At 42.3% G+C, this 23,746-nt stretch overlaps 1 protein-coding gene across 2 annotated transcripts in view; it reads left to right on the forward strand.

Moving 5' to 3' along the window:
* The first annotated feature begins 2,412 nt into the window (after positions 1 to 2,412).
* Positions 2,413 to 23,746, forward strand: part of Nup107 (nucleoporin 107) — a 36,703-nt gene continuing 15,369 nt past the window's right edge. Inside the window, exons 1-16 of one of the 2 annotated variants that reach the window (XM_027392334.2) lie at positions 2,413 to 2,567; positions 3,359 to 3,450; positions 3,866 to 3,952; positions 4,937 to 5,070; positions 7,370 to 7,514; positions 8,730 to 8,833; positions 10,609 to 10,736; positions 11,228 to 11,276; positions 13,965 to 14,036; positions 14,622 to 14,710; positions 17,301 to 17,379; positions 18,825 to 18,938; positions 19,927 to 20,017; positions 20,156 to 20,232; positions 21,901 to 21,960; positions 23,533 to 23,678. In XM_027392334.2, coding sequence (XP_027248135.1) covers positions 2,560 to 2,567; positions 3,359 to 3,450; positions 3,866 to 3,952; positions 4,937 to 5,070; positions 7,370 to 7,514; positions 8,730 to 8,833; positions 10,609 to 10,736; positions 11,228 to 11,276; positions 13,965 to 14,036; positions 14,622 to 14,710; positions 17,301 to 17,379; positions 18,825 to 18,938; positions 19,927 to 20,017; positions 20,156 to 20,232; positions 21,901 to 21,960; positions 23,533 to 23,678 — 1,475 coding nt within the window. In that variant the 5' untranslated portion in view covers positions 2,413 to 2,559. Of the gene's footprint in view, positions 2,568 to 3,358; positions 3,451 to 3,865; positions 3,978 to 4,936; positions 5,071 to 7,369; positions 7,515 to 8,729; positions 8,834 to 10,608; positions 10,737 to 11,227; positions 11,277 to 13,964; positions 14,037 to 14,621; positions 14,711 to 17,300; positions 17,380 to 18,824; positions 18,939 to 19,926; positions 20,018 to 20,155; positions 20,233 to 21,900; positions 21,961 to 23,532; positions 23,679 to 23,746 lie in introns of those variants that run through there. The other variant, XM_027392335.2, reaches the window with a different exon arrangement.

A 23,746-nucleotide genomic window follows, 5' to 3' on the forward strand; every position in this document is an offset into this window, starting at 1 on the left:
GTGTGTAAACATGACTCAAGGTGGCACAGCTCTGGCTGGCCTATAAATTGCTAAATAGCCAGGCAGACTGGTCTCAAACTCTAGGAAGTCCTTGATTATGTGCATGTTGCCACCAAACCCAGCTCTAATTGTGATATTCTGTCAATACTGATGTTATGTAGGCTTATTGTGACCAGTTGAACGTTTTGTTTTAGAAATGGCTAAGAACTAAATTTCAATATGAATATTAAAGATCTAATTGACTCTTATCAGAGATGCATGAATTGGGTGCATCCCACACACAAAATGGATTGAGGCTCAAAGCCCTACAAGAGGGGTTGGCTTTATAAACAGAAAGGGGCTGAATAGGGCAGAAATAGAAAAGTAGATTGACTATTTCAGAGTTACTTTTGTTGCAGAATTAAAACAGAGAGGACTACCTTGTCCTTCTTGCTTGGGTAGCCTGGGTAACTTCGGACTGTCACCATAAATCGCCTGGCCTGCTTTGATTTTTTTTGAGGATTTTTGCTTTTATTTGTGTGTGTTTGTGTCTCTGTACTATCCATAGGTGTCTTCAAGACCAGAAGAGGATGTGAAATCTCCTGAGGTTACAGGCAGTTATGAGCTCCCTGGCATGTGTGATGGGAACTGAACGTGGGTCCTCTGAAAGAGCAGCAAGTGCTCTAACCACTGAGCTAGCTCTCCAGCCTCTGGTCTGTTGTTTTGTTTGTTTGTTTGTTGTTCTTCAAGACAGGGTTTCTCTGTGTAAGAGCTCTGGCTGTCCTGGAACTCACTTTGTAGACAAGGTTCGCCTCGAACTCACAGAGATCTGCCTGCCTCTGCCTCTCGAGTGCTGGGATAAAAGTTGTGCAGCAGCATCACCTGGCATTTGGCCAGTTTTAAATGCAGTGTGATATTGTAGCCACTGCATGAATGACTTCTTTCTGGTTTGAACCAGTCTGTTGCAGTTTAGTGTAATCACTTACCCCCACACAGCGCATCCCATCTATTGTATTTAACATGTGACATTCACTAAAGTATTTAGGAGTGAGGTATCCTTGTATTTGATTTCTGAGACTGTTGAAGATAAAGTAAGGGGAATGTAAGTCAGAAAAGTTCTGGTTCTGTCTGGGGCTGGCTGCTTCCTGGTTTTTGCTTCCAGAGGAGCTGTGTTTCCCCAAACCTTTTCTATGGTTTTTTGTTTGTTTGTTTGCTTTTTGTTTGTTTGCTTTTTAACTATTCCATGAGCTCTTGATACCCTTCCAGTACTTTTTTTTTTTTTTGCTTAAGTTAGACATTTCTGTCATGGTGGCCAAGCACCCTAAACAAAAAGCTAGTATGTATACAATATACACCCATACAGGAGTTTATTTCACAGAAATTTAAAGTAATCAAATGTGTATCATTTAAATATTTTAGGGTGCATTTTGATGTTGATGTCTGTAAGTTAAAGGGGTCAGATATGGTCCAGTGGGCAAGAACAGTAAAGAAAGTAAACATGACCATTCCATTAGGGGTAACATTTTGTTATGGGTAAGGAAGAGAAATGATCCAGAGGCAAAACTGGAAGAGTCCAGAGCAGAGAGAAAGAGAAACAGACTATGGACAGGCCTAGGGAAGATGGGGTAGTCAAGATAGCCAAAGATAGAGTTTAATGACAGGACAGCAAAGAATAGAAATTATTTGGGGGTGGGGGTTGGAAGGAGGACAAATAGCTATCAAGGAGGACCCCATTTGAGGATGGAAAACCTCAAGTTCCAGAGGGATGCTGGCTTTTATCTAACAGCCAGAAATCCTATGGTTCAGGTTGAGCTCATGTGGAGGGCCTGAGACCTAACACTCTGAGATGCTGGAACAGGTTAAGTCTCTCCATGCTTAAAACTTTTGAAAAATATTATATATATATATATATATATATATATATATATATATATTTGGTTAGGATCTTATTCTTAGTCCAGCCTGGCTTCAAACTCATGGTGATCCTCCTGCCTCAGCCTCCCAAATGTTGGTATTACAGGAGTGAGCCCATGTGGCATTTATGCACTGCTTTTAATTTTTAAAAAGACGGCTGAATCTGTAAAGGGAAAATAAATAACAATGATAGAAAACAACTAACCCGCCCACTGAGGCTACACCACAAGCGCCCGAGACAGGCCCGTGTCTGTGGAGTGTTGCGGGATGCCAAGGAGGAACGCCAAGGCGGACTCCATCGGAACCCCAGTTTAGCCACTTCTGGCTTCTCAGCAGGACGCCCCACCCAGACCACGCCCACAAAGGCCGCTCGGGGCTCCGCGCCAAGCCCCGCCCCTTCCCGCCCCCTCCCAGCCTAGCTGGCACCGCCCAGTCACGCAGGCACGCCCTGGCACACTTTGGCGCCTGCGCCTACTCGGTCGACGATAACTGCGCATGCGCCAAGTAGGAACACTTTCTCCGTTCCCAGTACTTTTCGCAGGGGCTGGCTGAATCAGGGGCATGCTTCCGGGTCGAAGGGTTTACTTCCGGAGAGCGGGAAGGCTGAAACGCGGTGGCGGCATTGCGGGCAGATTTGCGAGGTTCTAGCTGGCGGAGGCCGCAGCCATGGACAGGTGAGTCCTGGGGACGGCTGGGCCAAGACTTGTGGCTCTCGCCGGTTGGCGGGACGACGTGGTGAAAGCGGAGGAGGAGCCGAGGGTTGTACGTTCACTCCTTCCTTCTCCCTACCTGGGATTTGTTGGAGGAAAGGCCACTTGGTATGGGGGCAGCCAGGATGCAGAGGATGCAGATCCCCGCGTTCCACGCCCCGGCTCCGGGGTCTGTTGGGCGCTCTCTCGCCGCCGTTCGCCCCGAAGTGGGCGGGGTAGGTAGGTAGTGGCGGCCCGGCATTCGAAATGCTAAAGTGAGCAGGCAGTCCGAGGTCACTGCCGGTGAGCAATACTTGACATCTCAGTACTTTGCAAAGTGGCTTTATCGTGGCTATTAATACATTTCAGTTGTACGTTAGTACACTGTGATCAGCTTAACTTGAAGAGCCAGCACCAGGTAGCTGATTTTTCTCATGTAATCTGGTGATTATGCTCGCCTGGGACAAGGATGGGTTGGTTATTCCAGTCGCTTGGCATCGAGGAACCGATTGTGTAGTGAAGAGAGCCAAGCAGGGTAATACTGTGTTATACTGTTCTGCGGGAAAATAAACAGAGGGGACGTTAAATTCCCCGTCACAGGTGTGTCAGGGAAACCTGTCAAAGGTAACTTGCTAGCTGGTACTCCTGGTAGAAAGGTTTAAGGTTTGGCTGTTGGAGTGACCTGTCCTTTGACTGACTCAGGGTCCTTTGCTCTAACTGCAGTGATAAAGTTGTTTTCGTAAATGCTGCCCAAAAGCTTAATTACACTATTTTAGGAGTGGCTTTGTGGAGATGCCATCCCCTGTGATCCGGGAGGCAGAAGTGACAAGGACTGCAAGGAAGCAAAGTGCTCAAAAAAGAGTTTTAAGTATCCTTTGTGTTTTAAGAATTACACAAATTGCAGAATGCTTTGAATCAATGTTGCAGGATTTTCTTTGAGTCATTAGACATTAACTGTGGTAAAAATTGGCTTATTACCTCCATGGGTATTTTACTTGGATACACACTCTGGATGAACTTCAGTGAGGTTAAGATTTCTGTTTCTCTGGTTCCCTACTAGTATGTCATGGTGCTAACTAGTAGTCAGTACATATTATCTAACTCTGATCTGAGAGTTTAATTGACCGAAGGAATTAACTACTATGTACACAGGAAACGTGGTAGCTGTAAAATGCTTTGTTCTTGACAAAAATGTATTCATGCATCTTGTGTAGTAAATCTATTGTTATCGTTAGTAATTTTTTTTTCTCAACATGGAAAGCTTTCCTTAATTCTTCCCAAAGTTCAGGCCAACCAAGATGAAAATTTTGGTAATACTACACCAAGAAGCCAAATTATTCTTCGAACTCCGAGCTCATTTCGACAGCCTTGTAAGATTTTTGTTTCTGCTTTTAAAGTATTTAATAGAGTAGTAGTCATAATATCAGCTAACATTTATATAATTTGCATAATGAAATATGTGGCAACAGTATCAGGAACTAAGCATAGATAATAATGGTTATAGTTATCTGAACTCTTATGAATAAGGACTGTACTTTATATTAATACATAGTAATGGTGACATACTGTTAGTTCTCCAAACTAGAAGGTGGACTTGGAGGAGCCAGTGGGAGTGAGTGGGTGCTGTTATTTAGACATTGAAAACAGAGTTCAAATAACAGTCTGGTTTGCTTTAAAGTCCAGGCCCACTACACTCACTGTATGCCTCATTGTGCTCTCTGAAATCAGACAATGAAGGATCTGCTGACTGGTGCCACCTTGGTTGTTTTAATTTTAAGTCTGTGCAGTTAACATTTATATTGAAAGTATCTTTTATAGTAAAAAAAATTTAGTAGTAGTATGATAAGCTCAACTTTAGAAAAATAAGCTAATTCTTCCATAACATAAACATTTTAAAGTGTTTGATCTGAATCTAAATAATTGAAAATTGAGAAATTGTTCTTTCATATGTAAGTGTGGGTGTTTCATGTTCATGTGTATGTAGATGCATGAATATATACATGTTCCTGATGAGTGTCTGGAGGAGTGTGCGTGTGCCTGTGTGTGTGTACATGCACATATGTGTGCACACGTGTCTCCAGGTGAACCTTGGGTGTTAGTCCTTGGGAGCCTTTAAGACAGTTTCCCATTAGGACCTAGGGCTTTCTGATTAGTCTAGACTCTCAGGGTCTCCTGTGTCCTCTCCCTGGCACTAGGATTACAAGTGTGCACCTCTGTTCCAGAGTGTCTTACTAGATGCTAGGGATCAAACTCAGGTCCTCACACTTGTACCACAAGCACTGTACTGGTGGAGTCATCTCCCCCATACCCGGGAAAATATATTTGTTGCTGGTCTACTTGCTCTGTGTTTACAGTTCCTGGCCTTTCACTTGTTACCCCACCAAGCCGAAGCTTACTAAGACACCCAGATATTTCCTGCATTCTCGGAACGGAAGGGAAGTCTCCCCGGCACACACAGTCTTCTGGGTTCTTGGGAAATCTATCCATGGTATGTAGAAATAAATAATGCACTTAAGTATTTGGCTTAAAAGCCTTTTAATGCGCCGGGCGTTGGTGGCGCACGCCTTTAATCCCAGCTCCCAGCACTCGGGAGGCAGAGACAGGTGAATCTCTGTGAGTTCAAGGCCAGCCTGGTCTCCAGAGTGAGTGCCAGGATAGGCTCCAAAGCTACACAGAGAAACCCTGTCTCAAAAAAAAAAAAAAAAAAAAAAAAAAAGCCTTAATGAAAGTTGAAGTTACGGAGAGATATTTGAACAAAAATCTAATATTGGAGCATGTCATGTCACAGAAGGAAAAATGACAGCAGCAAAAGCAACAGTTAGATATAGGTAAAATACCTGAATCTGGCTGTTTGCTAACCAAATGAAATGTATTATGAAACTGGTGATGGCTGTTAAAGCCAAGCCCTGTTTTGTTGGTTGTTTGGTTTTGGTTCTGGATTTCTTTCTTTCTTTCTTTCTTTCTTTCTTTCTTTCTTTCTTTTTTTTTTTTTTTTTTGAGACAGGGTTTCTCTGTGGCTTTGCAGGCTGTCCTGGAACTAGCTCTTGTAGACCAGGCTGGCCTCAAACTCACAGAGATCCTCCTGCCTCTGCCTCCCAAGTGCTGGGACTAAAGCCATACACCATCACACCTGGCCATTTTTAATTACAAAGAAATTAATGGCTCATGTTCATTAGTGGCTCAGTGGGTATACTGCTTGCCTCATAAGCATAAGACCTGAGTTCAGATTCCATGCACTAATGTGGAAGCCGTGTGTGGCAACACTGTTACCCTAAAGCTGGGGGCTCCTATGGGGGCATGGGAAAAGACAGGCAGAACCTGGAATTCACTGGTCAGCCAGTCTAGCCAAAACTGAGCTCCACATTCAGTGAGAGGTCCCGTCTTAAAACTGAGGTGAAGGGTCAGATAGCAGAGGCCCTTAATCCCAGCACTCAGGAGGCCCAGATCTACAGAGGGAGTTCCCTGTTTTAAAGAAAACAAAACAAAAACAAGAAAGTGACTAGTCAAAGATGAGAGACATGGTAAGGAAGAAGACTGTCCACCTGTGGGATCTGACAGTAAGCAGTATCCAAATTGAACTGAATTAGAGGACCCCTACCCATGTCTGCCTCTGAATTGATTCCTCTTGCCCACATTGGTGACAGTAGTGCTCTGTGCTATGAAAATGCAGAAGAAGCCAAGCTGGGCTTTTCTATCCATGATGGAAGAGAATATTTAGGGGAAGGATGAGACAGTCTTCAGGAGTCACTATGGAACAGTACTGAAAGCAGCAGAAGAAATGTTATATACTATGATGTGCAGTGGCTTCACTTGGTTGTTAAATATACGAACTAGGAAAAAAAATACATTGTGTTGAAGAAGGAAACAAAAACTGCTATATTAGTAGACTTTCAAGGCATATTGATTCCAAAATCAAAATGGTTCTGTCTTTGGCATTGTGGTTTATTAACAGGCATGGAGATTTTTATGCACATATGACGTTATCTGGACTAGGTATTTCCTGAAGGGTAGTTTTGCCTTTTAACTTTGCTTTGTCAGAGCTTAAACCCATCTCCTTTTTTTTTTCCTCCATTTTGGGCATCAGAGCCTGGGGCTCAATGGTAGTATATGCCTGATGTCCCAGCACTCAGAAGACAGGCAGGAGGATCTGAGGTTCAAGATCATCCTCAGCCACATAGTGCATTGGAGGTGGGCTTGGGCTATATAAGACTTGTTGTAGAACAAAACAAAACAAGATTTAAGATTTATTTTTTATGTATGTAGTGTTCTGCCAGCATGTATGCCTGCAGGCCAGAAGAGGGCACCAGATCTTATCACAGGTGGTTGTGAGCCACCATGTAGTTGCTGGGAAGTGAACTCAAGGCCTCTGGAAGAGCAGCCAGTGCTTTTAACCTCTGAGCCATCTCTCCAGCCCCGTAAAACAAAAGATTATTTTAAAGCTAAAAGAATAATCCTCAGATATTGGTTAAGAGCATTGACTGCTTCTCTAGAAGGCTCAGGTTTTGAGTCCCAGCACCCACATCTCCACACACTACCTCTATCTCCAGCCCAGGGGATCCAGTGTTCTCTTCTGGTTTCTGTGAACACCATACACAAAAGTGGTGCATAGACACACATTCAGGCAACATGTCCAAACACATAAAATAAAAAGTAAAGAAAACTTGTAGCATCTGTAACAAGATCACAGTCTTTTAAAATGAAAAACATGTAGGATGGAAAAAATTGACACTCATTATTTGCTTATTTATGATGATTGCTCCATTGCTTTCCTGTGTTTATTTTTTAAGGTGACAAACCTGGATGACAGTAACTGGGCAGCTGCATTCTCATCACAGCGTTTGGGCTTCTGCACAAACGTGGAGCCCCACAGTGTAACTGAGGACGTAAACCTGAGTGCTGTTATGTTACGTGAAGATGACCCTGGAGAGGCTGGTAATGGCTTTGAGATTTAAGTAGCTTGTTACTTCCACATCAAGGAAGCCTTTTCCTGGACTTAATCAAAATATGTTTTGTTGTTGTTGTGGTTTTTTGCTGGGCAGAGTAGTACAGTCCTATAATCCGGCACTTAGGAGGCAAAGGCAGGTGGATCTTTGTGTATTTGAGACTAGCCTAGTCTGAGTAGCAATTTCCTGCCAGCCAGCCTGGGCTACATAGCGGGACTCTGTCTAAACAGCAGGTGTGTGGGGGTGGGGTGGGGGCGAATATATCAAACTTAGGAAGTAACAACTGCTAGTAAAAATGGAGAAATCTAAACATTCTGAGGACCTTGGGCACAATAGCATAGTCCTGTAATCCCAGCACTCCAGGGGTAGAGGCAGGAGGATTCTTTTTGTTTGTTTGTTTTTTGGGTTTCTTTTTTGTTTGTTTGTTTGTTTTTGTTTTTGTTATATTTTGTTGTTGTTGTTTTCCAAGACAGGGTTTCTCTGGAGGCAGGAGGATTCTTATGTGTAGAGTGGTGGTTACCAGGGGGTGAGGGAAATATGGACTGGATTAATTAGTTACTGATTAATTAGTTACAGAGTTAAATTTTACAACATAAAGAGTTCTGTGGCTAGGTGTTGGTACAGTTAACACCACAATATGGATGTACCTAAGGCCACTGAACAGCACACTTAAAAATTGTTAAAAATTTGTAGAATCTTTTGTTGTTTGTTTTGTTTTTGAGACACAATTATCTCTGTGTAGCCCTGACTATCCTGGAATTCAATAGACCAGGCCTTGAACCCAGACATCTGCCTGCCTCTGCCTCCCAAGTGCTGGGACTAAAGACAGGCCCCACCATCGCCCTTCAGCAAGTCACTAGTTAGTAGAAATACAGTTGGGTTGGAGGGAGGGAAAGGACTTGTAGCTATTTTTGTGTGTGTGTGTGTGTGTGTGTGTGTGTGTGTGTGTGTGTGTGTGTGTTTTTGGGGGGGCGTTGGGTTTTCTAGACAGGGTTTCTCTGTGTAGCTTTGGAGCCTATCCTGGCACTCACTCAGTAGACCAGGCTAGCCTCGAACTCACAGAGATCTGCCTGCCTCTGCCTCCGGAGTGCTGGGATTAAAGGTGTAGGCTACCAATGCCCGGCTATTTTTGTGTTTTTAAAGCATTAGAATTTCTTTAAGTATGTGGCTTATCCTTTGTCCCTTTTTGTCTCCTGTGTTTTAGCATCCATGAGTATGTTCTCTGATTTCCTGCAGTCTTTCTTGAAGCACTCTTCGACCACAGTTTTTGATCTTGTTGAAGAGTATGAAAATATCTGTGGTAGTCAGGTAATTAATTCCCTCCATGGTCAGTAATTTCAGTGCTGTGTGTTCATCTGCTAATTCCCATTCTGTGCTGAGGTTGCAGGGGAACTGGTTAGAGGACCTCTGCTTTTTACATATTCCGAGGCTGTAGGAGCCTTATTTGGAGGAAAAGAGGAATCCACTCTTTAAAAAGGAAAGTCTGAGACTAGAGAGAGAGGACAGCTCAATGAGAAAAAGGCTGACCGTAGTCATGGATGCCTGAGCTCAAATCCCCACCACTTGGTGGCACATAGTTGTGGAGAGATCCAGGAAGCTTGCTGATGAGCAAGTGTAGCCAAAAGAGCAGCTCCAGGCTCAGTGAAAGACTGTTCTCACTAAATAAGATCGAGACCAATAAAGGGACCTGATAACACAACAACCTTAGGCCTCTACTCTCTCTCTCTCTCTCTCTCTATCTCTCTCTCTCTCTCTCTCTTTCTCTCACTCTCTCACTCAGCACTCAGCACTCACATACAAGCACAGCTGCATATATACAGGTGAGTTCAATGTAGACCTGCACACACAGCAAAAGATAAAGTCCACAATGTACAAAGAACTCTTCAGATTCAACCATAGGAAACAAAACAACTAGATTAATAATGGTCAAAAGATGGAGATAGGCAGCTAAGCAAAGAAGATCCATAGACACCAGAAAGGGCTCAGATCACCAAATGAGAGAAAGGAGGAACTTTGAAGTTTTGTTTAGAAACAACACCTTTTGGTACCAATCATTAAAAAAACCCTTTTTTGGGGGGCAGGGGGGGGGGTCTTGAGACAGGGTTTCTCTGTTTTGGAGCCTGTCCTGGAGCTCGCTGGGTAGACCAGGCTGGCCTCGAACTCACAGTGATCCGCCTGTCTCTGCCTCCCAAGTATTGGGATTAAAGGCGTGCACCACCAACACCCAAATCTTTTTTCTTGCTTTGTTATATGTCATAAATTTTTCAGGTTTAATTTTAAGGTAGTCATTGTTACTGGTTTATATACTTTTGTAAAGTATAAATTTAACTTATCCTCTGGGTAGATATGTGGAGAGAAAAAAATAGATACCTGTGGTTACTATTGTTGAATCTGAAATTTAAAGACTATTTAGCTGGGTAGTGGTGGCACATGCCTTTAATCCCAGCTCTTGGGAAGCAGAAGTAAGCAGATCTCAGTGAGTTCGAAGCCAGTCTGATCTACAAAAGTGAGTTCCAGGACAGCTAGGGCTTTTACACAGAGAAACCTTGTCTCAAGGGAAGGGGGATGGAGGGAGGGAGGGATATTAAGCTCATATATGTGTGTGTGTGTGTGTGTGTGTGTGTGTGTGTATGTATATATATATTTATATATATTCACATAAACATACCTTCCTCAAATTATCGTGAGAATGTACATTGCATTCTATTAAAAAACCTAATAGGTGGGCTGGAAAGATGGCTCAGAGGTTAAGAGCACCGACTGCTCTTCCAGAGGTCCTGAGTTCAATTCCCAGCAACCACATGATGGCTCCCAACCATCCATAATGAGATCTGGTGCCCTGTTCTGGCCTGCAGGGACACATGCAGACAGAACACTGTATACATAATAAATAAATTTTTAAAAAACAAGAAAGAAAGAAAAAAGTAGTTTAAAAAACAAACCTAATAGGTAGGCAAGAAACAATATGTGTTTGTATATATACTACACAAGATTCCTGCTAGTACTCTATTATTGAACACAAAGATACTAGTACCTGGGAATTATAGAAAAACAGCCTCTTTACATCTGTGTTTTTAATTTAGGTGAATATGCTGAGTAAAATAGTGAGCCGAGCGACGCCTGGACTGCAGAAGTTTTCAAAGACAGCCAGTATGCTCTGGCTTCTTCAACAGGAGATGGTCACATGGAGGTTGCTTGCCTCTTTGTATAGGTAAAGTTGTGTAGAACTCATGAGTGAGATAAACATGAGGTAATAAGCCAGTTAGGCAAATTAACTTACACTTTAGTGAGAGGTTTAGAATAGGTTTTGCTAATCTTGAGATTTATGATTTTTGTGTCAAGAGTGGTTATGAGAAGAGGAACCTATCATGTCATAAAGCAGGTAGCTACAAATAAATAGTCTAATAAACACCTGTAATCCCAGGAGGCTAAAGTAGAAGGGTTGGAAGCTTGAGGCTTGGTGGTTTGGTTTTTATTATGAAATACTGAAAGAAAGCCATGATTAATTTTGTCATATGTCCTTACCAGGTGCCATTAAAGGATACAATGATAACTACAGTTCTGTTCAGGTGTCAAGATTAGACTAATCACATATTTACTAGTATATCTTACATTAAATTAAGTTAGAATGCAGAACAGCTTAAAAGGTGATTTCATATATTTTTGTGAAATAAAGCTTTTTCATTTTGTATTATTTTCCAGAGACAGAATACAGTCTTCCTTAGAAGAAGAAAATATGTTTGCAGTTGCTGTGAGTTTTCTGTTAATTTTTTTCCATTACAAGTGCTTATGGTTGGGTGATTGTTTTTCAACCATCCATTTGCATTTTCCCATTTAAAAAAATTTACAAGTCCATAAAGACACTTAAAGTAATCAACTATTTATGTTTGTGGGTAAAGGTAAAAGTTCTTTATTTAACAAAATAACTTGGTTTGTGTCCTATCACATGTTTTTTGTGCATCTTTATACATACACACATAATCAAACTACTCATGTATAGTTTGTTTTTTGTTTGTTTGTTTGTTTATTTGCTTTGGTTTTTCGAGACAGGGTTTCTCTGTGTAGCTTTGGAGCCTATCCTGGCACTCGCTCTGTAGACCAGGCTGACCTCAAACTCACAGAGATCTGCCTGCCTCTGCCTCCCGAGTTGGTTTGGTTTTTTGTTTTGCTTTTTTGAGACAGGGTGTGGTTTTATAGTCCAGATGGCCTCAAATGTTAGATTATGGGTGTGTACCAGGACACCATATAGCTTTGCATTGTTTTAATTTTGGTTAGTTCTTTATTATTGATTTTTTTGAGGTGGTCTTCTGAAGTATAAACTGGCATAGAACTGTGTGTGGGGCCTTTAACCATCTTTCTGTCTGTGGCTCCAGAACTGCTGGGATTATAAAGGAGCAGTGTAGCACCATCCAGACCCAGAGCCTTACATATGCTAGGCAAGGCTGCATCCCAGCCCACAGGTTTTTTGTTTTGCTTTTTAAAAATTCATTAATAGTCAATTTGTATGTCAGTTAAAACTTCATATGAGATTATCTTTTTTTCTGTCCCCCAACCTCTTATTTTTATTTGTATGTGAAGATATAAATGTATCATTACTGTTTTAGATTATTTTGCTTCTCTATTTTAGAGGAAAATACCTCGTTTTAATATCTAAGTTTTTGGTCATTTGTAAGAGGGAAGTTTTTTTGTTTACTGCTAGTTGGAATGGGGACTAGATACAGTCAGGGGTTTGCTAATAGTGGGAAGGGGACTGGATATAGTCACTGTTTTTAGTGGGCGATTAGTGTCTATAACAACTTTAATTTGTGGCAGAATATTATTTTAAGGTGTGTTAACTTTTGTTTATGCTGTGGAACATTTATTTAATGATGTAAAGATGTGTGACTTCTGTTTATGCTGCATTTGTTTAACTCTGTGAAGCTGTGATTCTTTGTCTATCTAAAACATCTGGTGGTCCTAATAGAGAACTGAATGGGCAATAGAGAGGCCAGAGCAAGGATAGGAGGGGCTGGCAGGCAGAGAGGATAAATTAGAGAACCGAGGAGGAGGAGCAAGGAAAGCAAGAGAAGGAGAGGAGGAAGTCAGGTGCCAGCCACCCAGCCTGCCATGGAGTAAGAAGGAAAGTAAGATATAAAGAAGTAAGAAAGACAAAAGCCCAGAGGGAAAAGGTAGATGGAATAATTTAAGATAAGAAATGCTGACTAGAAACAAGCCAAGCAAAGGCATGGCATTCATAACTAAGAATATGACTCCATGTGTGATTTACTTGGGAGCTCAGTGGTGGTCCCTCAAAGAGTAAAAAGAGTAAAACATCCCACTACATTAATTTATTGTCATATGGGTTGTAATGAGATAGGGTCAGTTACTGTAGCCCAGGCTACAGATTTTAAAAATTATTTTATCATTTTAATGTGCTTTTGCCTTCCTGTGCACTACATGTGTGCCTGGATTCTAAATCTTAAAGCAAGTATTCTGCTCATGAGGCAGAGTATCGCTAGTTTAACCAAGTAGTCTATTACATTGGTGTCATCATTTTCTTTTATTAAAATGTTATTATGTATTTGCCTGCGTGTCTGTGTACCACATGTGTGTCTGGGGTGCCTGCTGAGGTCTGAAGAGGGTGTTGGATCCCCTGGAACTGGAGTTAGAATTGCTTGTGGGTGCTGGGAATTGAACCCCAGTCCTCTGTAAGAGCAGCCAGTGCTCTCACTGCTGAAGCATCTCTCCAGCCTCTGATTTTATTCAAGCAGGCATTACTTGTAGCCTAGGCTTCATACGCTGATCCTCCTGCCTCAGCATCCTAAATATTGGGGCTACAGGTGTGTATCCCTGACCTGGCTGTAAAGTCAGTTTCAATAACCTTGGGTAGCATTTAGGTTTTATTACTGTCTTAAACGAAAATACTTTAAAGTTCTGAAATACTCATTTTCTGGTATGGTGACATTGCTACAACCAGCTCTCTATATAACTCAGGGAGGGGCTGTTTTGTTTCAGAACAGGTCTTTCTTGTAAGCCTGGATGGCCTTGAATTCTTGTGATGCCTCCTGCTTTTGCCTCCTGGCTGCTGAGGTCGTAGGTGTACAGCAAAATGACTGGCAACCTTTTTCTTTCCATATATGTGTAGCTAGGGCTGCTACACAGAGAAACCCTGTTTCGAAAAACCAATAAACAAACAAAATAATTTTAAAGATTCATACAAAGTCAGGTGTTAATCCCAGCACTCCTGAGACAGAGACAGTTGGGACTCTGTGAGTTTGAGTCCAGCCTGGTCTACACAGTTTCAGGACAACCAGGGCTACACAGAGAGACCCTGCCTAATAAAAGAAAAAGAAAGCCCAGTAAATGCAGGTTGCTAAATGCACTTATTTGTAACTGCTTTTTGTTTTGAAGTCTTTCAAACTCTCTTTTCTCCCCTCCCTTTCATTGTTTTCTGTCTCAGGCTATTAACGCCAGTGAGAAGACGGTTGTGGAAGCTCTATTTCAGAGAGACTCACTGGTTCGACAGAGTCAGGTATGGCTGGAGTTCAGTTCTTTCTTTAAAGAAACATGGAAGAAAGGCAAATGACATACAAAGTCCTGCAGTTTTTTTGTTTTGTTTTGTTTTGTTTTGTTTTGTTGCGGTGTGGGGAGACATGTTTTGTTTTTCGAGACAGGGTTTCTCTGTAGCTTTGGAACCTGTCCTGGAACTCGCTCTGTAGACCAGGCTGGTCTCTCACAGAGATCCGCTTGCCTCTGCCTCCAAAGTTCTGGGACCAAAGACATGCACCATCACCACCTGGCAATAGTTTTGTTTAACTTACCTCTTTTCTTATTTTCTTTCTACTTGATTTTTTTATGTAATTAAAAGAATTAAGGGATGATGTTCTTCAACTTTTAAGTAACAACCTTTGTGTTCCCAAGACAGACTATTAAAAATAGCATTATTCCTATAGGAGATGCTGTTGTTGTATGCTGTGCTTGTTTATCCTAAAATGTAAAAATAGTGGTTGGGGGAAAGTTGTTATTTAATATCAGAAACTTAGGTTAAGGGTGGAAGCACTATTAAAAATAAAATAGATTTTAGAATTAAAATGATCTTTATCTGTTTCTTTCCTAGCTGGTGGTAGATTGGTTAGAAAGTATTGCCAAAGATGAAATTGGAGATTTTTCTGATAATATTGAGTTTTATGCAAAATCAGTATATTGGTAAGTAACAAAGCTTTTATTTTTAAGAATGTTCTTTAAGCCAGATGTGGTGACACATGCCTTTAAACCCTAGGGAGGCAGAAGTGGGTGGATTGCTGAGTTCAAGTCAAGCCTGGTCTATAGGGGGGAGTTCCAGGACAGCCAGAGGAATACACAGAAACCCTGTCTCAAAAAAAAAAAAAAAACTTTATTTTTTGACAATTTCATTCATGCATTGTGAATTGGAGGAAATAAGACCTTTGGGAAAATTATGAATTAAGCTTAATGAATAACCCAGGCATAATGGCACATTAATCCCAGCACTTGGGAAGAAAAGGCAGGTGAATTCTCTGAGATTGAGGCCAGCCTGCTGTATAGAGCGAGTTCCAGGACAGCCAGGACTACATAATGAGACCCTGTCTTGGGGAAATTAATGCATACAAGATGATAATGAATCCATCTTTGGGCAGACCAGGCCTCTAAGAAGGTAATAAGCAGCAGGAGACTTAAGAAATAGAAGAAACCTGGTCTGGTGTTGTCACTTGTAATCCTAGCTACTTGGGAGGCTCAAACAAAGGCGTCACCTGAGCCCCAGAGTTCAAGGCCAACCTGACCAGCCTAGCAGATGCTTGTCCAGAAGGAGGAGGGAAACAGCACAAAAGAAGGAAAGAGATCAGGGGACCACAGCAGGAAAAAGTCTGACTACACGGTTCTGAGTAAGAACAGAGCACAACACTCCTGAGAAAGTATTGAAGTGTTTGCACGAGGAGAAGGCAGGTGTGGATTAAGACTTGATTTGAGCCTGTAGTAGCAGCATTGCAGGAGGTTGAAGCAGAGGACACCGAGTTCAGGACAGACTGGGCTACAAGTGAAATCCTCAGAAACAGAAACAAAGAAGAAATAGTTGAGTAGTTGGTTTTTCTGAAAGAGAAATTGAGGGAGGGTGAATTCCCTGATAAAGACTTGTACAACTTTTCCCATGAGCTGTTCTCCATTTCTTAAACTGGGGAACTGGATTGTGGGAAACTACAGAAAAACATATGTTCAAAAAGGTTAACCTTCTTACATTATACCAACCATAAATTTAACATAGATTATAGTTCTGAGTTTTGAAGTAATCCAGAATGTGTTAGATGGATAACTGAAAGCTGTTACTCTAATTTGGGATTTAGCAAATGTTTCAAGAAAAAATTGACTTCATCAAAATTGAAAACATCATTTAAAGACACAATAGATGTGGTAGTGTACACCTTTCATTCCAGTATTTGGGAGGCAGTGGCAGAGTCAGGCAGATTTTCTGAGTTCAAGGCTGGCTCCAGGCCAGTCAAGGCTACATAAAAGACCCTGTCTCAAAAGGGGGGTGGGGCACTATAAAGAAAAATAAGTGGGGATGTGGAGAGATAGCTCGGTGATTAAGAACAAGAGCACATGTGCTCTTTCAGAACACCTGAGTTCTGTTATCAGTACCCATGTTGGATGATGTCTTAGAGTTTCTGCTACTGTGAAGAGACACCATGACCACAGAAAGGCTTAGAAAAGAAAGCATTTAATTAAGGTAGCAGCTTATAGTTTTAGAGGTTTAGTTCATTATCAGTATGGCAGCTGGGAGTGTGGCGGTGTGCAGGCAGACATGGTGCTGAAGTAGCTGAGAATTGTACCTCTTAATCTGAAGGTAACAGGAAGTGGTCTGATATATTGTGATGGGAGATGGCATTCTGTAAATGTTTCTCTTATTGGTTGATGAATAAAGCACTGTTGGCCAATAGGGAAGCAAGATAGGTGGGTTTAGGAGGTGACGAGGATTCTGGGAATTGTAGGCCCAGTGAGACTTGATGTAGACTGCAATGGAGTCAGAGGCCCAGACCTTTCTCTGGTAAGATAAAACCATGTTGAAATACTTAGATTTATAGAAATGGGTAAGTGATCAGGACATAGCTAGCCAATAAGAAGCCATGCCAACAGCCAACTGTTTCATAATTAATATAAGTCTTGTGTGTTTATTTGGGGGCTCTGAGGAGGCTGGGGACCTGGGCAGGAACTCTCACAATACTGAGTGTGGCTTGAGCATGTATGAGACCCTAAAGTCCTCCTCCACAATGCCATACCCACTCCAACAAGCCACACCTACTGATAGTGCCACTCCCTTTTGGGGGTCATTTTCTTTCAAATCACCATAGATGACTCACAATCACCTGCATTCCAGCTCCAAGGGGCTCTGATACATATGTATAAAATAAAAAGTGAGAACCTGTAGGCATGGTGGCAAATACCTTAAGTCCCAGCAACCGGGGGCAAGTAAGTCCCAGTTCTAGGCCAGCTCATCTAATAATGAGTTCCAGGACTACATAGATAGCACAGTAAAAGGCAAAAAACTTAAACATATGCCTCATAAGAGCAGACTTATGATTGGCCAGCAAGGCATGAAAACAAGTTCATCTTTTCTGTGTTAAGGACTTTGTACATTTTTCTATATTTGTTGTCTTTCTTTTTCCTTGTTTTGGATACATCGGTGTACTTGTGGGAGGCAGGGGAGTGGGGTTAGTTGTTGTTACTTACAAAAAAAAAAGCATTGAGATTGTCCCCTTCAGGAGCCTGCTATTTCTTCTTTCAGGGAAAATACCCTCCATACCTTAAAACAGCGGCAGCTGCTGCCTTACATAGGAAGTGTCCGGCCTCTTGTCACAGAATTGGTAAGTTCCTGGTTAGGGTGACTAGTGTTGCCACAAACACCATGACCAAAGCAACTCTGGGAGAATGGGTTTATTTGATCCATGACATTGTTCATCACCATAAGAAGTCAGGACAGGAACTCAAGCAGGGCAGGAACCTGGAGGCAGGAGCTGGTACAGAAGCCATGGAGGTTGCTGTTACTGGCTTTCTCATCATGGCTTTGCTCAGCCTGCTTTCTTATAGAACCCAGGATCACCAGCCCAGGGATGGCACCACCCACCATATGAAACTTATCATGATTGTTTGTGTTACTTGCTGCTAAAGACTGAATGTTCAATATTAATGCTAAATGTTCAAAAACATGCAAATGTGGTAAGAATCATAAGTTTAGAAGTTTATGGCATTTTTTTATTTTTAAAGATTTATTTTTAATTATTCATATAAGTGTCCGAGTGGGGATACTTGTTAGTGCAGGTGCCTGCAGAGACCAGAAGGACATTGGGTCTCTTGGAGTTACAGGCAGTTAAGAGCTACCTAGCCTAGGTGCTGGGAACCAAACTTAGGTCTCTTGCAAGAACAGAACTCCTGAATCAACTGGCTAGCCATCTCTCTGGCTCAATTTTTTGGTTTTTTTTTTTGTTTTTCCCTTGAGACAGGATCCTTGTGTGGCTCAGGCCAGCTTTGAATTTGAAGATCCCACTGCACCCCCCTGAGTGCCCTTGTTTATTAGTAACTAGTATGTAGTTGGGTTTGCTGTTTTATTTTTTGAAGGGGTGGGTATTGTATTTGTTTCACTGTGTTTTGTTTTACACTGGGGATTGAACCCACGTATATACTGGGTATCTGCTCTACCACTGAGCTATGCCTCTATCTCCATCTGTGCTATCTGTACTCCATCTGGGAGTAATCACAGGGAGGACTTGGTCATCACAGGGAGGACTTAGTAAGTTCTCTTGCCCTGTGTTCTCAGAAATTTCATGCTTTCTAGTCAGACTAGAGTCCTTCCATCCTTCATGTTTGTCCATGCTCTAGGTCTCTTTTAAGTACAGCAACAAAATAAGCTCAGAGAGGGTAGCGTTAACTGGCTGGGCTAGGATAGTGGTATTCCATGCTCGGCTCACTAGGCATGCACCATGTTGGACCAACAATATCTGTTCAGGGTGTGGTGGGACAGCACACAAATAGGCCAACCCTTACGACACTTCCTTCTCTTTATTAACTAGATTTTAAAGGAATTTGTTTTTGTATGTAAATACCATATATGTCATGATGGTTTTTAAAATATGTAGGTTATATAGTGCCAGGGCTTTGTAGCTTATATACTCAGCAGTAAAGCCCTGAGTTTGACCCCTAGCACTGTATGCATGACTGACTGAGGTATAAACAAATGGATAAACAAAATTTTAAGTGTATGTAGGTTCCAAATATCAACAGTTAATGGTGCATTTTTTTTTTTTTTTTATAGGATCCTGATGCTCCTATTAGACAGAAAATGCCACTTGATGACCTGGATAGAGAAGATGAAGTTAGATTACTCAAGTATCTTTTCACTCTCATTCGAGCTGGAATGACAGAAGAGGTAAGTGATGTGATACCCTGCTTGTTCAGGTTCCATGTACCATAGACCCAAAGTTGGAAGAATCTTTATGACCCCAGCTATGCTTCTCCTGTGCTGTGATCCCATCCAGTGTGCTGTGTCTGTTGCCTTGGGGCATTTACGATAAAGCACATTATCCGTGAACCCTCAAAGAGAAGTTCACTCTGGTTTCCAGAACTCTTAGCTGATTCTTCAGCAAGCCAAGCTTTGCTGTTCCATTGCACTGTAGACTCTAGTTATAGCCTCCTTATTTCTTCTCATTTTTAAGCATGACACTGGGTAATGCTCCTCACCTACTTAAGGCTACATTGACTCTGCCATTTTTTATGGGCTGTGTTGAATTTAAGGAAATGCCAGTGAACTAAATGAGTGATCGCACTATTCTCATTTTATTTATTTATTTATTTATTTATTTTTGATTTTTCTAGGTAGGTTTCTCTGTATAGCCCTGGCTATTGTGGAATTCACTCTGTAGATCAAGCTGGCCTGAACTCAGAGATCCCCTGCCTCTGCCTCCTAAGTGCTTGGATTAAAGATGTACACCACTACTGCCCATCTTATAGGTTCTTTATAATTTTTTATTCCACAAATCCAGGGTCATCAAATCCTTTTATTTTTAGTAAAAATCTATGTTAATGAGATAGTGGCATGGTACCCTAGTAGCAATCCTAAAATGAAGAAAGAAAGGAATAATTAGAAAGATAAGGGGCTTGGTATATAGCACAGTTGGTAAAGTGCTTGCCTCACAAGCATGAAGTCCTGGGTTTGATCCCTAGCCCTGCCAAAACAAAAAAGGAACAGCTCTAGACAGATACAGGTTTGTGGGTAAAGTGGAATGCCATTACCAGTTGCCTTCATCCTCTGTGACATTGGTGCCACTTAGTAGCTAATACTGGGTTTGCTTTGCTACTTAGTATGGTACTTTTCGGTTCTGCGCCAATGATGTCACTGCCCCTTTTTGTTTCCTAAGGCACAACGGCTCTGCAAACGTTGTGGGCAAGCATGGCGAGCTGCGACACTGGAAGGCTGGAAACTCTATCATGACCCTAATGTTAATGGAGGTATGTTGGGCTTCATTCTGAGTGGGGTGTTGGAGGTATTTAGCTCTGTGTGCCAGTCTTAGTGAATGGTAGCCTTTCTTTGGAGAAGTGATTGAAGTATTTCATTTTAAATTGTAAATTTCCTTTACTATTTCATAGGTACAGAGCTAGAGCCTGTTGAAGGGAATCCATACAGACGGATTTGGAAGATTAGTTGCTGGAGAATGGCTGAAGATGTAAGATAATGAAACACTCATTGAGACCCCTTTCACCCAGTCCACTGAGGAGCTATGAAGCATTCAGTGTAACACATGACTAAAGTCCTCGTATTGAGAAGCAATAGACCTGGTGATGTAGCAAACTTTTCAGACACCAGGTACTAAAAATTAACATTTCTGTGATGCAGAAGCATACGGGACCAACCACATGAGCTTAGAGAAGCCTGGGCTAAGCTCAAAGCTGTCTTCTCAGAGGACATCCCTGTTTAACTCTTTAGAACTTAATAGATGTGGGCTGTTGGGAGTGGAAACTCAAGGAAGGAATTGAAGGTAAATCCATAGGTTGGGAAGCTAAAGGATGGGAGGTCTGTGAAGTTAGACAGGAAGCTCATAAAGGAAGTACCAGTTCTGTTATGACATGATGAACACATTCCTAAAGTCACTACAGAGCTCAGGAAATTGCAGTTATGGGAGAGTAGTGGGGTTACAAGGAAATATTTTAAAATGTCATCAGTGGTGTATGAAATGTGAGTAAGAGTGAGAGCCGAATGGCTCAGCAGATAAGTGTAGGGAGTCACCCTCACCCGCCCAATAGTCCTGGGGCAGGTACCAGGTGGACCTGGGGACTCGCCCATAAGGGCGGGGTGAAGGAAAGCTGGAATGACGTAAAGGGGCTTCTTAAGGGACTGCACGTGGGGACGGGGGCCCTCTCTTTGTTCTGGCCGCGCTGGCTGGGTTCTTAACCTAGCTCTGGCCTGTGTTTCACCCGGCTGTGCTTTGAAATAAAGAGACCTTAATCCAATAGATAAGGGCATGTGTTGCATAGGCCCAACGGTCTGTATGGTGCCTGGAACCCACCTAGAAGGAGGAGAGGACTGACAGTCTCCTCTGACCTCCACCCACACATGCACTGTGGCATGTGCACCTACACACACACACACACACACACACTTTCCCCCTCCCCCACTTCCCCTCCCCCTCTCTCCTCCTCTCCCTCTCCACACAGTAATGAAAACTAGTTTTTTTAGAGGCAGTGCAAGTGGTAACAGAGTTTTGGAAAAAGACCTGGAATTTGCTTGTTGAATTGGGTGTCAGAAAGCTCAGAGCAAGAGTGTTTAAAGAGTAGCATGGCCATGCAGACTAAACTTGATAGAACTGAAGTCACAGGAAGTAATGTCAGCACAGCACAGTTATCACTAAGGGCCTGCCTGTGATGGCAGTGATTGGAGTAGAAAGGGGAGTCTCCTAAGTGTCCTGTTTGATGACAAGACATCTTGAAAGGGCACTGACCAAGCCCTTGAAATAAAATAGAATAAAGTGCTTAGGAATCGCTGTAAAGTGACACCAGGCCTTGGTCTTGTCCCCAGGCCAGCATCAGGAGTGTTGATGCTGAGAAACTGTAGCGCAAATACCTTACCTAGGTTCTGTGTAGATCAACATTTTATAAATAATCCAAATACACATGGGTCTTGGCCTTGCTTTCAGTTGAGATTTAAATGTTTGATTTTTTTTTTTCTCCTTCCTAAAGATTTTGGCGTTATTTTCTTAAAGTCCTTCCTTCCTGCTCCCCTTCATATGTCACTGAAGCTTAGTGACCAGGTGACCAGGTTCATTCTGGAAGAATCATGAAGAAAACTAACACGAAAGGAAAAGTAACAATCTCAAATCCTTTCATTCATCATTTAGGAACTTTTCAATAAATATGAACGAGCGATTTACGCAGCACTGAGTGGGAACCTCAAGCAGGTAAGTAGTGCTCACCCTTCCCTACGAGTAAAGCCAAGTACTGAAACATTCTCTTAGTTCTGTGTGGCTTGGAGTGCTTTCTGAAAGCAGCCATGCTGGAGATCATGGCTGGAGGTCAAAAAGCAGGGCAGTGCCGAAGGTGACAACCTGCTTGTTTTCGCACTTCCCACCTACGCATGGTTTTTAAATGTTTGTTTCTGTTTGGATTTTTTGATGCTTTGCTCATTTTTATGTTACTTTGCTTGATACATAACTTAGTCTGGCCTCACACTTGCTTTTTTGCTGTTTGGTTTTGTTTGGGTTTTTGAGACTAGGGTCTTGCTTTCTAGACCAGGCCAACCTTGAATTTATGCTCCTTCTGCCTCAGCTCCTCAGTGCTGGGGTTATATAGGCTTGCCTCTGGCTCTTCCATGATGATTACATAAATGAAGTCAGACTTTATTCCTAAAGAAGAATTGCAGCACCCATTTACTGATGGTTCCTATTGTTATTCTTTTGTTTAAAAAGAAGAAAAGAGAAATGCTGAGACATGAGACATATTGACTATAAGTTTATTATAAGTCCCGGCAGAATGAGGAGACAAAGAAGAGGAACAGGGGTAAATGGTTGACCGCCATGACCGGTAGCCATAGAGAGACAGAGCGAGCGCATAGGTGGGAGAGAGTAGAAAGGAAGCTGAGAGGAAACAGCGGAGAAACAGAGAGGTAAATGGGCAGGGACCTGTCTTTTAAAGGGGTCCTCTGCACCTGCGTGCAGACTTAGTTCCCATGGAACCTTGGGCTGACCAGGGTACTGCCTGTTCCACCAGGTAACAGGGACAGGCCAGCATAATGCCTGAACCTTTCACCTATACCTAGCGATCCATCTAGAAATGTACTGCTGAGGCACAGTGCCTGCTTGGACGTAGCCCATCAATGTGTCTCTCGCATTTCAACAGCTGTTCCAAGGGATGCTATAATAATTTGAAATACCCTTTGATATTAGCATGCAATGTCAATTGTGACTATGAATTTAGTATGGAAAAAGTCTTAATCATACAGACTTGTTAAAAATTCTAGTTGGCAGCTGGAAAGATGGCTCAGCAGTTAAGAGCACTGACTGCTTTTCCAGAGGTCCTGAGTTCAATTCCTAGCAATCACATGGTGGCTCACAACCATCCATAATGAGATCTAGTGCCCTCTTCTGGCGTGCAGACATAAATACAGGCAGAACACTGTGTACATAATAAGTAAATCTTCTTTTAAAAAATCTAGTTTGGGAGAGAGATTGTTATTTGGTGTAATATTTTTAACCCCACAGTGTTTCTGTCATTATAAAAGATGGTTTTGCCAGGTGGTGGTGGCTCATGCCTCTAATCCTAGCAATTGAGAGGCAGAGGCAGGCCAGTCTCTGAGTTCGAGACCAGCCTAGTCTACAAGAGTGAGTTCCAGGACAGCCTCCAAAGCTACAGAGAAACCCTGTCTCGAAACCTCCCTCCCCCCCCAAAAAAAGTCTTTATCGGTGAATATTATTGGTTTCCTTTTCTTTTTTTGTTGACTGTATCTGTGTTTCTGTTTTGGAATGGATGAAAAGCTTCTTCCTGTCTGTGACACTTGGGAAGACACAGTGTGGGCCTACTTCCGGGTGATGGTGGACAGCCTGGTAGAACAGGAGATTCGGACGTCAGTAATGACCCTGGATGAAACGGAAGAACTCCCTAGAGAGTACATGGAAGCGAAGTGAGTGTGGCAGCTTGGGGTACGTCGGGTGGTTACACTGGCACTTGGGCTCTGTTGTGCAGCACTCC

The sequence above is a fragment of the Cricetulus griseus genome (assembly GCF_003668045.3).
Source record: "Cricetulus griseus strain 17A/GY chromosome 1 unlocalized genomic scaffold, alternate assembly CriGri-PICRH-1.0 chr1_0, whole genome shotgun sequence".
In the NCBI taxonomy this organism is placed as follows: Eukaryota; Metazoa; Chordata; class Mammalia; order Rodentia; family Cricetidae; genus Cricetulus; species Cricetulus griseus.